Genomic DNA, 15,440 nt, shown 5'->3' on the forward strand with positions numbered 1-15,440 from the left:
CAATCTAAAATATCTATTTTTTATTGTTTCAGCACAGACCTTTGTTTCAGAAATGAAATAATACTGGATTTCTGTACGATGTGCGATTCCCTCATTTACTTAGCGCTCGATAAGCTATAAAATAGTCTGACGAGTCAATGCATGTATAACCTTCTGTTCTATTTAATAGGCAACACGGAATAATTCTGCCAGGCAGCAAATAGTGCTCAATCAACTCAGAAGTTGTCAGGAAGATCAAGAGTAAGTAGTTGCTTCATACCTGCACTTCAATACCTTCTACAGCATTTTGTGACATAGTATTAAGAAAGCTACTGCCTGGTAGTTCATGAACTTTGTGCCAATCCTTGAATATGTGGATTACTGAAAATGGCATTTAATAGTCCACTTGGTAGCAACATTGATACGTTTTTTGCTTAAATCATTGTTGTTTTGTAAAGAATGGTGTTTTACTAAAGAATACCATAACATTTTAAACTATTCAAATTTGATGTGAGTTATTGAATATGAATAGAACCAAGCTTTTGACAGGGAATGTACCGAGAGCCAAAACTGCAGGACCTGTTTAGAGCTGGTGTCCAAAAGTGAACCTCGATCCCTGACAGTCTAAATATTTGGCAGTAGTTCTGAATCTTCTAAGTCTAATTTAAAAGAATAAAGAAAAATGATCACCATTACTGAATGAATACTCAGTTTCACAAAATTACACCCAGTCTTGTATATTAACAAGGACCCTAACCAATCGTCCTGGTAACTGCAACTCAGAAAACGCGTAATATATTTTCACGAACTAAATTTATCATATGTGTAATGGATGGAAATATGTTGGAAATAATTATTTATTTGTGGTACTATGGATATTCTGTACCCAAGATAGATTGGGCAATGTCATAAGGGCATAAGGAATAGGAGTAGAATTATGCCATTTGGCCCATCAAGTCTACTCGGCCATTCAATCATGGCTGATCAATCTCTCCCTTCTAACCCCATTCTCCTGCCTTCTCCCCATAACCCCGGACACCTGTATTAATCAAGAATTTACCTATATCTGCCTTAAAAATATCCACTGAAAAATATCCACTGACTTGGCCTTCTGTGGCAAAGAATTCCACAGATTCACCACCCTCTGACTAAAGAAATGTCTTCCCATCTTCGTAAAAGAATATCCTTTAATTCTGAAGCTATGATCTCGAGTCCTAGACTCTCCCACTAGTGGAAACATCCTCTCTACATCCACTCTATCCAAGCCTTTCACTATTCTGTATGTTTCAATGAGGTCCCCCCTCATTCATCTAAACTCCAGCGAGTACAGCCCCAGTGCCAACAAACGCTCATCGTAGGTTAACCTACTCATTCCTGGGATCATTCCATCTACAGCTTTCTTCATTTCTGGGTGTTTGAGTTACCGAACCGTTCTGCGATGCAACCAGTCAGTATGCTCTCTATACGTGTAGAGATTTGATAGAGTATTCGACAACATGCCGAATCGCCTCAGACCATTTGAATATCCTCAATCTCCTCAATCCTCAATTAGCTTTTTTGTGATTGCATCAATGTGCTGGGCCCAGGATAAATCTTCAGAAATACGTACTTGAAGCTGTTGTTGGTCTCCACCATCGATGAAGCCAACTTCAAGGATCCCTGGCTTTTCTTTCCTGAAGTTAACAATCAATTGCTTGGTTTTGCTGACGTTGATAGCAAGATTGGTGTTCTGGCACCGTTCAATCAGATTATCAATCTCCCTCCTATTCTCTGACTCTTTACCCATTATTCATCCAACAATGGTGATAGCATCTGCTAATTTAAAGATGGCATTGGAGCTTTGACAGGCTCTACAGTCATGGGTTTGAAGAAAGTAGTGCAGGGGACTGAGCACACAACCTTCAGGTACTCCTGTATTGATGATTCATACTGATTGTAGTCTGCTGATGAGGTTGTCAAGGGTCCAATTACATAGGAATGAGTTCTCTGAGTTCGATGATAAGTTTAGAGGGGATGTTGGTGTTGAATGCTAAGCCGTAGCTGGCGAACCATAACCTGACATACGTGTTCGAGTGGTCCGTTACAGAGTGGAGAGCTATAGCAAAATCGCATCCCCTCTTGGAAACATCCTCTGTGGAAGTAACAAGTAAATTGTTGTGGCTCCAGATCCTAGCAAAGCCAAGAGTTGAAATGTGCAATAACCAACCTCTCAAAGCAATTCATCACCACTAATTAGTCGTCATTGAGACCTGGGTCTACTTAGGCATCAGTATTGCGGGTGTTGTTTTGAAGCTGGTGGGGACCTCGGACCTTAGTAATTGAGAGGTTGAAGATGTCCACACAAATTCCACCTGAAAGTCCACACGAGTTTTAAGACTGTGGCCAGGTGCACCATCAATGCCGGATGTTTTCTGAGGGTTCACCTCTTTCCCCATCTTTCACTCGCAATTGGAGATTCATCTGCTCAGCCATCAAAATGACAGCCTCCTTTCATTCAGATAAGAGGTAACATATAGACCTTTATGCTTTGCATCAAGAGAGGATTGAATATGTTAACCGGGTTACTTCATGGTCATGATCCTGAAGCCTGTGGTCACTTCCAGTTGTAAGGTTCTCTGTCTGGAGTATCATATATCAGTTGGATGGGTTTTCCTACCCTGCCCTTTCAATGTATTGATTATGTTAAAAGAACCAAATAAACAAGCTTGGTGTGCCCAATATTGTAGAGTAACTTCATAACCAAAAATAAATTATTAACACAACATAAATATTGGTTTTAGTCCATGAATTATTTTTGTTCCGTTTGTCAGATGTATTTTTTCACTTTACCATCTGTGGGACATCTGCTTTTAGCCCAGCAGCATTATCATACCCAGTCTACCGTTTTGCATGTTAAGTAGAGTTGAATTAGGCTCCAGATGTCTCTTCTTTCCTAAAAGAGGCTTTGCTGTTATGTCCAACAGTCAAATTTAACTTACCAGACGATGATTTAAATTATCTGTTTAAATTTATTCTCCATTTCAACCGGCTGCCATATGTGACAAACGTGTTAGCTTGAAAGGGAAGTACTTTGGTCGGTTTGGGGGCTGATTCCAAAATGCCAACAAGTATTAGACAGTAATGAGCACTTGTCATTGATTTCTTCTTCAAATATATTCTCTTGGCTTCTTCTGTCCTGAAGCCAATTGCAAATTTCTAAGTAGACTCTGAATCATTTCAGAATAATCTTAATTTAATGCCAGTAACTACATCCTACAAAGACCATTGAATCTTTTTAATGTCGATTTCACCAAGTTAATGATATTTGCTAATCTTTGTTTTGCTTTCCACAAAACGAGAAAATATGCTTGTTTGTTTTCTTATCTCCAAACAGATGTTATTAAGTTAGATATCGTAATTTATCTTATTTTATTATACCCACTCCAACAGAAGAATTATTTTCTTGTAAAGTGCCACACCACACAGGATATTACATTCTGCTTGGCAGTTGTTGTTATAAGAGATGAAATGCAGCTGCATAGGTCATTGAGCATACCTTCTGGAACATTCTTGAACTAACCAGTCAAACAAAGTAAGGAAGACAGCACTTTGCAGAGGCTGAGCATTTAAACGTGGTCTTTTAATCCTTGAATTACATGTGCTGTTTCCCTTGGCGTACAGTAAATACCCATATGTTTGCCTTAACTAAACTACTAAAAGAAATGGATGGAAAATATAGTCACGTTAATTAAAAACATTGACACTTAAGCATTTTTCTAATGTTTAAGTCAGATGGTGTGCTTTTTAAATCACATTATACTGCATAAATGTATCATTCCTACAATGTCTAATTGTTCTTCTTGGACAGTCCCTTGGAACTGGGGATGGCTAGTTTCCTCTCTAGGTTGAAGGTAGACAAAAAAATGCTTCAGTAACTGAGCGGACCAGGCAGCATCTCTGGAGAGAAGGAATGGGTGATGTTTCGGGTCGAGACCCTTCTTCAGGTTCCTCTCTAGGTTGTTGGGTTCTGAGGTGACTGATGAGGCCAATGTGGAACCATTCTTTTACAGGAGCTGGATGTTTGGGAGGTGGCATGCTCCTCTGGTAGATATGTAGAGTTACATTATGGTCTCAATGCATGGCCTCAAAAGTTCAGAATACCATCCCGAATGCTTCTCCTCCAGGTTAAGTGGTCACGGGTCAGGCATTATCAGGATTCATTGGGAATGTTGTCTTTTCCCAAGAAAGCTTCAAGTTCATCCTTGAAACTTTTCCTCCATTCACATGGTGATCACTCCTCAAGACAGGACTGAGAATAACGTGTTTGTTTCAGGGCATGGAGAGGGATTTGGTGTTGGGCTTGTGAACATTGCAGCCTGCCTCATGGATCAACTGAGTGGAATGAGGGCCTCAGTCCAGGGGATGTTGGCCTAGTTTTGGTTAATTTATCCTTCCAAAGGATTTGAAGGATTTTGCAGAGATAGTGTTGATGTTTTAAGATTCCAGCATCTCCTCTGTAGTGGACTCTCTTTAAGACATCACTATTAACTTCCCCACGTTTCCTGAATTTAAGTTGAATGTGACTCAGCGATTTTAGTAGTGTGGGGGGGATAAATAAACTAATAGCAAGCTCTAAAACAGGAGGCTCACGTGGGAATCTCAGCAACCATACCTTATCTCCATACATTTCCTCCAACTCTAATCAAACCCACCAGACCCTGCGTGATGCAGGATTAGAAGACCCGGCGAGGGGGGGACGGGACTCTGTGAGAGAGGAGGGAGAACAAAGGAAGAACAAGCATGGGGGGACTGCCGTGATGGGGGGGTTGGGAGAACAAAGAAGGATATGGCGTGGGTTACTCTGTAACTTCGTCAGGGCCCTTTATGTGGCGACTATTTGTATACCTTGGGTATGCATGCAAAGAATTTCACTGTGATTTGTCACATGTGGCAATAAAGTATTCCTTCATTCATTCATTCATTCATTCATTCATTCATTCATTCATTCCTTCATTCATTCATTCATCCCTGCTGTTAGATAAGTATCTGAGATGGTCCAGGCTCTGTATATGATTAGGGTCTGCCTAGGACAGGGAGGTTAAAAGCATTTATGTGGGACTCAGAGAAGCACTTGTGCATCTCCTAACCCACACAGAAGTCTGAAATATAAATTGAGAGTCACCACCCTTTCCCTCTTCTCCATCATGGTCTGGTTTGGCTCAGCCACCAAGCACAACATCCGGAGGCTGCAACGGATCGTTCGATCAGCTGAGAAGGTTGTTGGTTGCAACCTTCCCCCCCATTGACGAACTGTACACTGCAAGGGCCAGGAAGCGAGCGGGCAAGATCATCTCTGACCCCTCTCACCCTGGCCACAAACTCTTTGAAGCACTTCCCTCTGGAAGGCGACTCAGTACTGTCAAAGCAGCCACAGCCAGACATAAAAACAGCTTTTTTTCCGAGAGTAGTAGCTCTACTCAATAACCAAAAGTCTGTAGTCTCTTTTTGCTCTGGTTTATTTCACTCACCGTAATGTTGTATTCTTAATGTTTTATACTTTATTGTTAATTGTTTACTGTATGTTCGTGTTGTTACTTGCAAGCGAAGCACCAAGGCACATTCCTTGTATGTGTACACACTTGGCCAATAAACTTATTCATTTATTAAGAGATGGCTCTCAACAGATTTCACTTGACAGAGCTCTCCTGCTCAGATCTCCAGCTAACAGACATCCCTGGGTCCCAGTCACCACTTTTAAACTTGACCCCCACAGCACGGGCCAGGTTTTGTTTTGCTCAAATTAACAGATTAATCCTGTGCTTTGGTGCACAAAGTTTCGTATTACTTTTTTAGTTTAGAGATACAGTGCGGAAACAGGCGCTTCGGCCCACCGGGTCCGCACCGACCAGTGATCTCCGCACCGACCAGTGATCTCCGTACATTAACACTATCCTACACACACTAGGGACAATTTACATTTACACCAAGCCAATTAACCTACAAACCTGTACGTCTTTGGAGTGTGGGAGGAAACCGAAGATCTCGGAGAAAACCCACGCAGGTCACGGGGAGAAGGTACAAACTCCGTACAGACAGCACCCGTAGTCGGGATTGAATCCGGGTCTCCGATGCTGTGAGGCAGCAACTCTACCGCTGCGCCACCGTAAAGCCCTCTCAAATATTCAGCATGTAATAAGGCCTGTTCTGTGGAGAGACATTATTAGCCTGGCAGGGAAGACTTTCTTTTTCAGATCATCTTTCAGGATATCAGAGTATCCCAAAGAACTCTATGCCCACTTTGGCATTTTTGTAGCACAGCGGCTGCAATGAAGAAAACGCTGTTCCTAAATAGCAGACAGCAAGCTTCCACAAACCAGGCAATTTGTTGGTGATTTTTTGGTGTTTGATGAATGAGTGACACATTGTGGCTCGACTGAAAGGGAGATTGTTGCTGTGCTTTTTCATAATAGTGCCATGGGATTCATTATATGCTCTTCTAAGGAGAGGCAGCCTTGTACAAACGTCTCATTAAAAAAACCATCTCTATAATCAGAAACTAGTAAAATACTTCTATAATTGAAAATAAAATCTGATATTTCTTCTCCCCATCTTACACCTAACTTTGACAGTGAGGGTCTCGGGTTGGTAAATATGCTTTTGAATGACACTAGTTATCCTCAATCAATATAACAGAACAACTTATGTGCAGGTCACGCCAACTCAACTCGAGTTTATTGTCACACATAGACCAAGTGGACCCGTTGGGCCCAAACCTCTCCTGCATTGGTGCAGCACCCTCTCCCCCCCTCTCCTCCCCCCCTCCCCTCCCCCTCCCCCCTCCTCCCCTTCCCCTCCCCCTCACTCCATCCCCCTCAACCCCCCCTTATACTCCCTCCTCCCCCCCTCCCTAGATAGATTTAAACTTTAAAATGTGAATAACTTTTAAAACATAACACCGATTTCAATGAAACTTCTACCATTAGCACCAAAGGGACGACGGTGAGGAAGGTGGGCCTTAAAATTGGCGCGCTGTCGTGTACCGTTTTGGCTGTAGCACAGGAACAAACAAACTAACTAACGAGAGTTTTAGTTTATAGATGCACAAGAACAGTGACGTTCAGGTGCAATGAAAAATTGTACCGGAAGCATTGCAGCAAGCATCACGGGCACATAGACAGACAAACACAGAGGAAAAAAAACATAAATTACACCAAATTTCTAAAAGGGAGTAGGCTGTGCAATAAACAGGACATAACTAGGAAAAAAACAAGTCCATAGTAATACAAGAGGTGTTGAGCTAGGATTTGGGTTGTACTGGTGGGTTCAAGGACCTGCAAGTTGTAGGATCGTAGCTGTTCTTGAACCTGGCGGTGGGGGATTTCAGGCTTTACCTTGTGCCCGATGGTAGCAGCGACAAGAGGATATGGTAGGGATCCTTGAAGATAGTTACTGCCTTCTTAAGGTAAAAGATTTTGATGGAGGGGAGGGCTGTGCCCGTGATGGACCGGGCTGAGACCACCGCTCCCTGCAGCCTCTTGTAATCCTCTGTGCTGGAATTGTTATATGATACAACCAGTCAGGATACCTTCTACAGTACTTTTGCATAAATTAGAGTATTCAGAGGTTAGGGAGTTTGGCATGTCCCCAACAACTCACACCAACTTCTACAGATGCGCTGTAGAAAGCATTTTATCGAGATGCATCACAGCTTAGCCTGGCAACAACTCCATCCAAGACCGCAAGAAATTGCAGAGCATTGTGGACGAACCCAGATCATAATACAAACACAACCTCCCTTCCATTGACTCCATTTACACCTCACACTGACTTGGCAAGATCACCAGCATAATCAAGGTCAAGTCTCTCTTCTCCCGTCTCCCATCAGCATCATGGTTATAGAAGTGTAAAAGCCCACACCTCCAGATAAAGGATTATCTAGTTTCTTCCCAGCTGTTATCAGGCAAATGAACCATCCTAACAACAACTAGAGAGCGGTCCTGAGCTACTATCTACCTCATGGGGACCTTCGGAATATCTTTAATCGGACTTTACTAGATTTCATCTTGCACTAAACGCTATTCCCTTTATTCCGTGTATTTGTGCACTGGACGGCTTGATTGTAATCAAGTATAGTCTATCAGCTGACTGGTTAGCATGCAACAAAAGCTTTCAACTCTACCTCGGTACTATAAACTATACCAAACAAATCTCTTTAAACTTCGAAGAGAATAAAGGCATTGGCATGCCTTCTTCAAGCTTACATCTATGCCGTGGGCCCAGCACAAGCTAACCAAGATGTTATCCCCTAGGAATTTGTCTCGCGCTGGCCTTCCGAGTATGCACACTCTACTCAGGCAGCACAGGCTGCGGTGGCTGGGCCATTGTCCACCGCATGGAGGATGGCCGTATTCCAAAAGACATCCTCTATGGAGAGCTGACATCTGGGAGGAGAACCATCGGCCGCCCCCCGCTACGTTACAAGGATGTCTGCAAGAGAGATTTTAAGGCGCTCGACATCGATGTGGAGTCCTGGGAGAGCCTTGCAGCTGACCGTACGAGGTGGAGAGGTACCCTGAACTAACATCTCGAAACAGGGGAAGAGAAACTGATGGACACAGCAGCAGAAAAGCGGGCACGCAGAAAGGAGCGCAGCAACTTCAACAGACCAGAGACCACACACAAATGTGACCTTTGCGACAGAGACTGTCACTCCTGCATTGGTCTCTTCAGCCACAAGCGACGCTGCTCTAGCCGAGGTGTGGAGCAAGCGGCCAACTAGGATGCATCACCCATGGTCAGCCTTGACTGAGGGGGCCTAAGAAGAAGATATCCGCCTAGGAATTTGAAGCTGCCATCACCGACCCACTGATGAAAGCTGGCACATCCTCTCAAATGTACAGGCCATGTTCACAAGGCTAACCTCAGCCGAGAGCTTCCAAAGTACAGACATCATGCCCCACCAGAGGGGAGAGAACACTCGATCACTCTGACACTTCAATCAAGAACGCATATCGCTCTGTTCCCCCCCGGGCGGCTCTGGGTCTCTCTGATCATTGTTTAGTTTACCGTATCCCGACCTACAGGCAGAAACTAAAATCTGCTAGGTCTGTGGTCAGAACAATGAAAAGGTGGACAAGCGAAGGCATTGAAAATAGACAATAGACAATAGACAACAGGTGCAGGAGGAGGCCATTCGGCCCTTCGAGCCAGCACCGCCATTCAATGTGATCATGGCTGATCATCCTCAGTCAGTACCCCGTTCCTGCCTTCCCCCCATACCCCCTGACTCCGCTATCCTTAAGAGCTCTATCTAGCTCTCTCTTGAATGCATTCAGAGAATTGGCCTCCACTGCCTTCTGTCTTCTACAGGCAGGCCAACCTACAGTCCTGCTTTGACTGCACTGATTGGAATGTGTTCAGGGAAGCAACCACAAGCCTCGATAAGTATACAGGTGCTCCTCAACTTACGTTCCGAGAAACCCATTGGAACCAAAAATATCGTTCGTCGAAAATGCATTGAATACACGCGATCACGTGACCGGAAGCGAGCTGCGGCTCGCTAAGGGTCGCTGCCGTTTGCACCATCGCAAAGTCGAAATATCGTAAGTCGAAGCATCGTAAGTCGGGGAGCATCTTTACAGGCACTGAGACATCCTTTGTCAGCTTTTGTGAGGACAGTTGCATTCCCACTAAGACCCGGATCTGCTTCAACAACGACAAGCCCTGGTTCACAGCAGAACTCAGACAGCTCCGCCGGTCTAAAGATGAGGACTACAGGAGCGAGGATGCAGACTTCTACAGGCAGGCCAAGTACAAGCTGAGAAGAGGAATCAGAGCTGCCAAAGAAATGTACTCTGAGAAGTTGAGGAGCACGTTCTCACCTATTGACTCCTCTTCAGTTTGGAAGGGCTTGCAAGAGATCACCAGCTACAAGAGGAGAACCTCCGCTCCTTGGACAATCGTCAGCTGACCAACGACCTGAACGGGTTCTACTGCAGGTTCGAGAAACAGAAACATAACCCCGGTTCCCCCCTCCCTCCCTCCCCAATCACCTCTTCACACCTAACAGCCTGACTCCAGTCTGCAAAGACTGGACCCTCCCCCCCACCCCCCCCTCCACCCCTCTCCAATCACCACTTAACACCCACTTACAGCCTGACTCCAGTCTGCAAAGACTGGGCCTTCATCCACTACCCACCCCCTCCTTGGTGCCCAACATCAGTCTGGCCACATCTCCATCTCCATCTCCAACAATAGAAATTGAGGAGGTGGAGAGGCTGTTCAGAAGACAGAAAAGCCGGAAATCTCCAGCACCGGACAATGTTTCCCCCTCCACCCTCAAGCTCTGTGCCGAACAACTGGCACCGATCTACACAGACATTTTCAACCAGTCCCTGCAAACCTGCACTGTCCCTGCCTGCTTCAGAGTCTCCACTATTGTCCCTGAACCCAAAAAGACAAGGATTAATGGTCTTAATGACTACAGGCTGTTGCACTGACCTCTGTAGTCATGAAGACCTTTGAAAGACTTGCTGGCCCAGCTGAAAAACATCACAAGCCCCCTGCAGTTTGCATACTGGGCCAATAGATCGGTGGATGACGCAGTCAACCTAGGCCTGCACTTCATCCTCCAGCACCTCGACTGCAAGGGGACCAATGCAAGGATTCTGTTTGTGGACTTAGCTCTGCATTTAACACCATTGTGCTACTACACCATTGTGCTACTACACTCCAAACTCTCCCAGCTGACTGTGCCTGAACCCCTCTGTCAGTGGATCATCAACTTCCTGACGGACAGGAAGCAGCATGTGAGGCTGGGAAAGCACATCTCGGACCCGCAGACCCTCAGCATAGGAGCTCCGCAAGGCTGCGTACTCTCCCCTCTCCTTTACTCTCTCTACACCAACGACTGCACCTCCACAGACTCCTCTGTCAAGCTTCTCAAGTTTGCGGACGACTCAACCCTGATTGGACTGATCCAGGATGGGGACGAATCTGCCTACAGACGGGAAGCGACATAGCTGGCGTTCTGGTGCCATCGCAACAACCTGAAGCTCAATGCTCTTAAGGCAGTGGAATTGACTTTAGGAGAGCTCCCCCCACTCACCATCAACAACACCACAGTCACATCTGTGGAGTCATTTAAGTTCCTTGGAACCATCATCTCCAGGGCCCTTAAATGGGGGGCCACCATCGACTCCACAGTGAAAAAGGCCAAACAGAGGATGTACTGCAGCTGAGAAAACACAATCTGCCACAGGGAATGATGGTCCAATTCTATACTGCCATCGTAGAGTCTGTCCTCACCTTCTCTATCATGGTCTGGTTTGGCTCAGCCACCAAGCACGACATCCGGAGGCTGCAGTGCATCGTTCGATCAGCTGAGAAGGTTGTTGGCTGCAACCTTCCACCCATTGACGAACTGTACATTGCAAGGGCCAGGAAGCGAGCGGGCAAGATCATCTCTGACCCCTCTCACCCTGGCCATAAACTCTTTAAAGCACTTCCCTCTGGAAGGCGACTCCGGACTGTCAAAGCAGCCACAGCCAGACATAAAAACAGCTTTTTTCCATGAGCAGCAGCTCTACTCAATAACCAATAGTCTGTAGCCTCCTTTTGCTCTGGTATTTTATTTCATTCACATGTTTAAACTATAATGTTTTAATGTTTTATGTTTTATTCTTAATTGTTTACTGTATGTTGTGTTGTTGCTTGCAAAGCACCAAGGCAAATTCCTTGTATGTGTACATACTTGGCCAATAAAAAATTATTCAATTCAATTCAGGGTGTTTATTCCACTTCAGCTACCACTTTCCCTACTGATGCCCAGACTCAGTAGTGTGCAGACTGGCCCTAAGGGCAGATAGGCCTGTGAAAGAAGGTCAATATCTCTCCAGATGACAACACATTCACCTCAAATGACCCCTTGACTACCCGTGACTTCACAGAATTATGAAAACAGATAGCATCAGGCTGCAATTAAAATGCAAGTTCTAGCAAACAAATGTGACTTGTGCCACCTAAAATGGAGCCATATTGATCTCCTAACCTTCTTTTTTGACATTCAGCTGCCACCACAGGGAACGCAAGACAAGATTCACCGCTTCGTTTGTGAATAGCAAATACAAAAATGCCATAAGAAGGGACAATGCTGTGGGAATGCACAATAGGTTCTGGTAGAACAAGTCCAAGTAATGTGGCGCCGAGAATTAAATTTTGGGATTCACTTTCATTTCCTGAGCCGCCCTTTCCCACTTCCTCCTTCTCCTGATGCAAGCTGATGGCTTTCGGCTATTTCTCATCAAAACCCCTCCAGTATTTTTCAATATTGTAATATTTTGTTTGTCCAAATTCCAGCATGAAATGAGCAGTGATATCTATAATGAAATATTTGGAAAACTGAGTCATTGTCTTTGATTGTCACTACCATCAAAGCCAATGACTGCATTCCCACTAACCTTTTTTTCCTCCCTGTCCACCAAGTCCGAAGATTTGCACTCTCAACTCCTTTTTTGGTTGTGAGTTGAGTTTCGATCTCCATTTTCATTTGATCACCAAAATTGTTGAGTCTGAAGTCTGAAGAAGGGTCTCGACCCGAAACGTCACCCATTCCCTCCTAGATGCTGCCTGACCTAGACTTTAGATTTAGAGATACAGCGCGGAAACAGGCCCTTCGGCCCACCGAGTCCGCGCCGCCCAGCGATCCCCGCACACTAACACTATTCCTACACACACTGGGGACAATTTTTACATTTACCCAGTCAATTAACCTACATACCTGTACGTCTTTGGAGTGTGGGAGGAAACCGAAGATCTTGGAGAAAACCCACGCAGGTCACGGGGAGAACGTACAAACTCCGTACAGACGGCGCCCGTAGTCAGGATCGAACCCGAGTCTCCAACTCTTCCGCTGCGCCACCGTGCCGCCTGCTGAGTTACTCCAGCATTTTGTGATACCAAAATTGTTGACAGCAGCCTGCCTAATATTGCCTCTCCCATCTTCCCTAACCTGATCTATTCCTGAAGTCTCCATCCATGTCTTTATCTCAAAACTTCACGGCATGAATATCCCTGGGCTTCATAGTATCCGCGCTTCATAAATTTCAATTCTACCGCACATGTCCTAAATGTTATTAAGGCTTCATTTATTTATGTCCATCGTGCTGCACTGTATCCAGTGCTGGGAAATTCTCTGAATTAAAATTCTCATTCTTGTCTTCAAATTTATCCAAGACTTCATTTTTCCCTATCCCTTTAAATTTGTCTTACCTGTTAACCCTCAAAAATCTCAGTTCTTCTCCCATTCTTGCTATTAATGATGGTGGCGTCCCTTCTTCTTGCTCAAGGAGGATGACTTCCGTTTTCTCCTCAGAAAACCTTGGGTGTTGCTTGTGGGTTCAACAGTAGAGACGCTGCATCAGAATGAACACATTTGCTACCAGGACATCGGTTAGCTGATTGTACACTAGCAGATGCACACAAAATAGACAATCAAAACATAGAAACAATTCACGTTTATCTACGGGCACATCCTTACTAATCCAGAGGCATAGAGTGATTGGTGAAATGGAAAATCCTATGTATTAGAGTCATAGTCACAGAGGGATACAGTGTGGAAACAGGCCCTTCTCGCCCACACCAGCCAAAATGTCCCAGCTACACTAGTCCCACTTGCCTGCGCTTGGCCATTATCCCTCCAAACCTGTCCTATCCATGTACCTGTCTAATTGTTTCTCAAATGATGGGATAGTCCCAGCCTCAACTATCTCCTCTGGCAGCTTGTTCCATACACCCACCACCCTTTGTGTGAAGAAGTTACCTGTCAGATTCCTATTAAATCTTTTCCCCTTCACCTTGAACATGTTCTCTGGTCCTGGATTCCTCTACTCTGGGCAAATGACTGTGCATATACCTGATCTATTCCGCTCATGATTTTATGCACCCCTATAAGATCTCCCGTTATCCTCCTGCTCTCCATGGAATACAGACCCAGCCTACTCAACCTCTCCCTATAGCTCACACCCTCTAGTCCCGGTAACATCCTCGTAAATGTTTTCTGAACCCTTTCAAGCTTGACAATATCTTTCCTATAACATGATGCCCAGAACTGAACACAATACTCTAAATGCGGCCTCACCAACGTCTTATACAACTCGACATGACCTCCCAACTTCTATACCTGTGCGGCACGGTGGCGCAGCGGTAGAGTTGCTGCCTTACAGCGAATGCAGCGCCGGAGACTCAGGTTTGATACTGACTACGGGCGCCGTCTGTACGGAGTTTGTACGTTCTTCCCGTGACCTGCGTGGGTTTTCTCCGAGATCTTCGGTTTCCTCCCACACTCCAAAGACGTACAGGTATGTAGATTAATTGGCTAGGCAAATGTAAAAATTGTCCCTAGTGGGTGTAGGATAGTGTTAGTGTGCGGGGATCGCTGGGCGGCGCGGGCCCGGTGGGCCGAAGGACCTGTTTCTGCGCTGTATCTCTAAATCTAAAATCTAAAAAAATCTAAATCTAAAAAATACTCTATTGAGGGTGCTGCTCCCTGATTCCATTCCATGGAGGAGGGAATCCAGGAGTTAATGCATTTGTGAAAGTGTAATGTTAAAGTCAATCATGTTATTTTGACAATTGAGAAAGCTCAGTGTAAACATTTCAATAATGTCATCACCTTGATTGAAACTGATACTCACAATGCTTTAGGCTTTAGAGCTAGGGCACTGAAACAGGCCCTTTGGCCCACCGAGTCTGTGCCGACCCATCCACTAACAATTTTTTTACAACTTGCCGAAGCCAATTAAACTACAAACCTGTGCATCTTTAGAGTGTGTGAGGAAACCGGAGCACCCAGGGAAAACCCACGCAGTCACAGGGAAAACGTGCATCCAGAAAGACATGCTAAAACAGTGGGGCCAGGCTCAGTTGATTGCACTTTGCACAGAGCCAGCACAGACGGATTTCAGCCCTTGCAAGCACACCCCCTGCTGCTGTCAGTCCCGACAGCAGCAGCTTATGGTACAACTTCCATGCAGGCTCCTAGAAATCATTCAGACAGTCACGTTTTGAGGAACAAAGGGCATGCTGCAGGTTTCAGGAATTTCATTATTCATTCAAAGATACATGGAAGCCCAGTGGGGCGGGAGTGAAAACCTTTCCTGATGGTGAAATGGACAGGTTTATAAATGGGAGCCGTAAAGTATGAGTTCAGTCAATGGCTCTCTCAAGGGAAGTCAATAATACTAAAGGGATGCCACTTCCTCCTCACTGAAATCAAACTAGTTGAATTTATTCGATTATGGATACAAGTAACCCCACGTTACAGGAGGTGAGGGTGCCGTACCTAGATAACAGTCCAGACTCAATTTTCCTTAAAGACATATGTGCACACGTCAAGAAACATAAACTAATAAAAACATAACATTCGTGTTCATTCACCTTTTCTCTCCACATTCACTCTGCAACCTCAAAATTGTGGGTAATGT

General features: G+C 44.9%; 1 protein-coding gene across 1 annotated transcript in view; it reads left to right on the plus strand.

The window, feature by feature from the left end:
- LOC144593221 (uncharacterized) overlaps positions 1-15,440 on the plus strand; it is a 303,417-nt gene that overhangs the window by 259,535 nt on the left and 28,442 nt on the right. Inside the window, exon 26 of the mRNA XM_078398723.1 lies at positions 170-240. Within this exon, the coding sequence (XP_078254849.1) occupies positions 170-240 (71 nt within the window). The remainder of the gene's footprint in view (positions 1-169; positions 241-15,440) is intronic.

The sequence above is a fragment of the Rhinoraja longicauda genome, chromosome 4 (assembly GCF_053455715.1).
Source record: "Rhinoraja longicauda isolate Sanriku21f chromosome 4, sRhiLon1.1, whole genome shotgun sequence".
NCBI classification, from domain to species: Eukaryota; Metazoa; Chordata; class Chondrichthyes; order Rajiformes; family Arhynchobatidae; genus Rhinoraja; species Rhinoraja longicauda.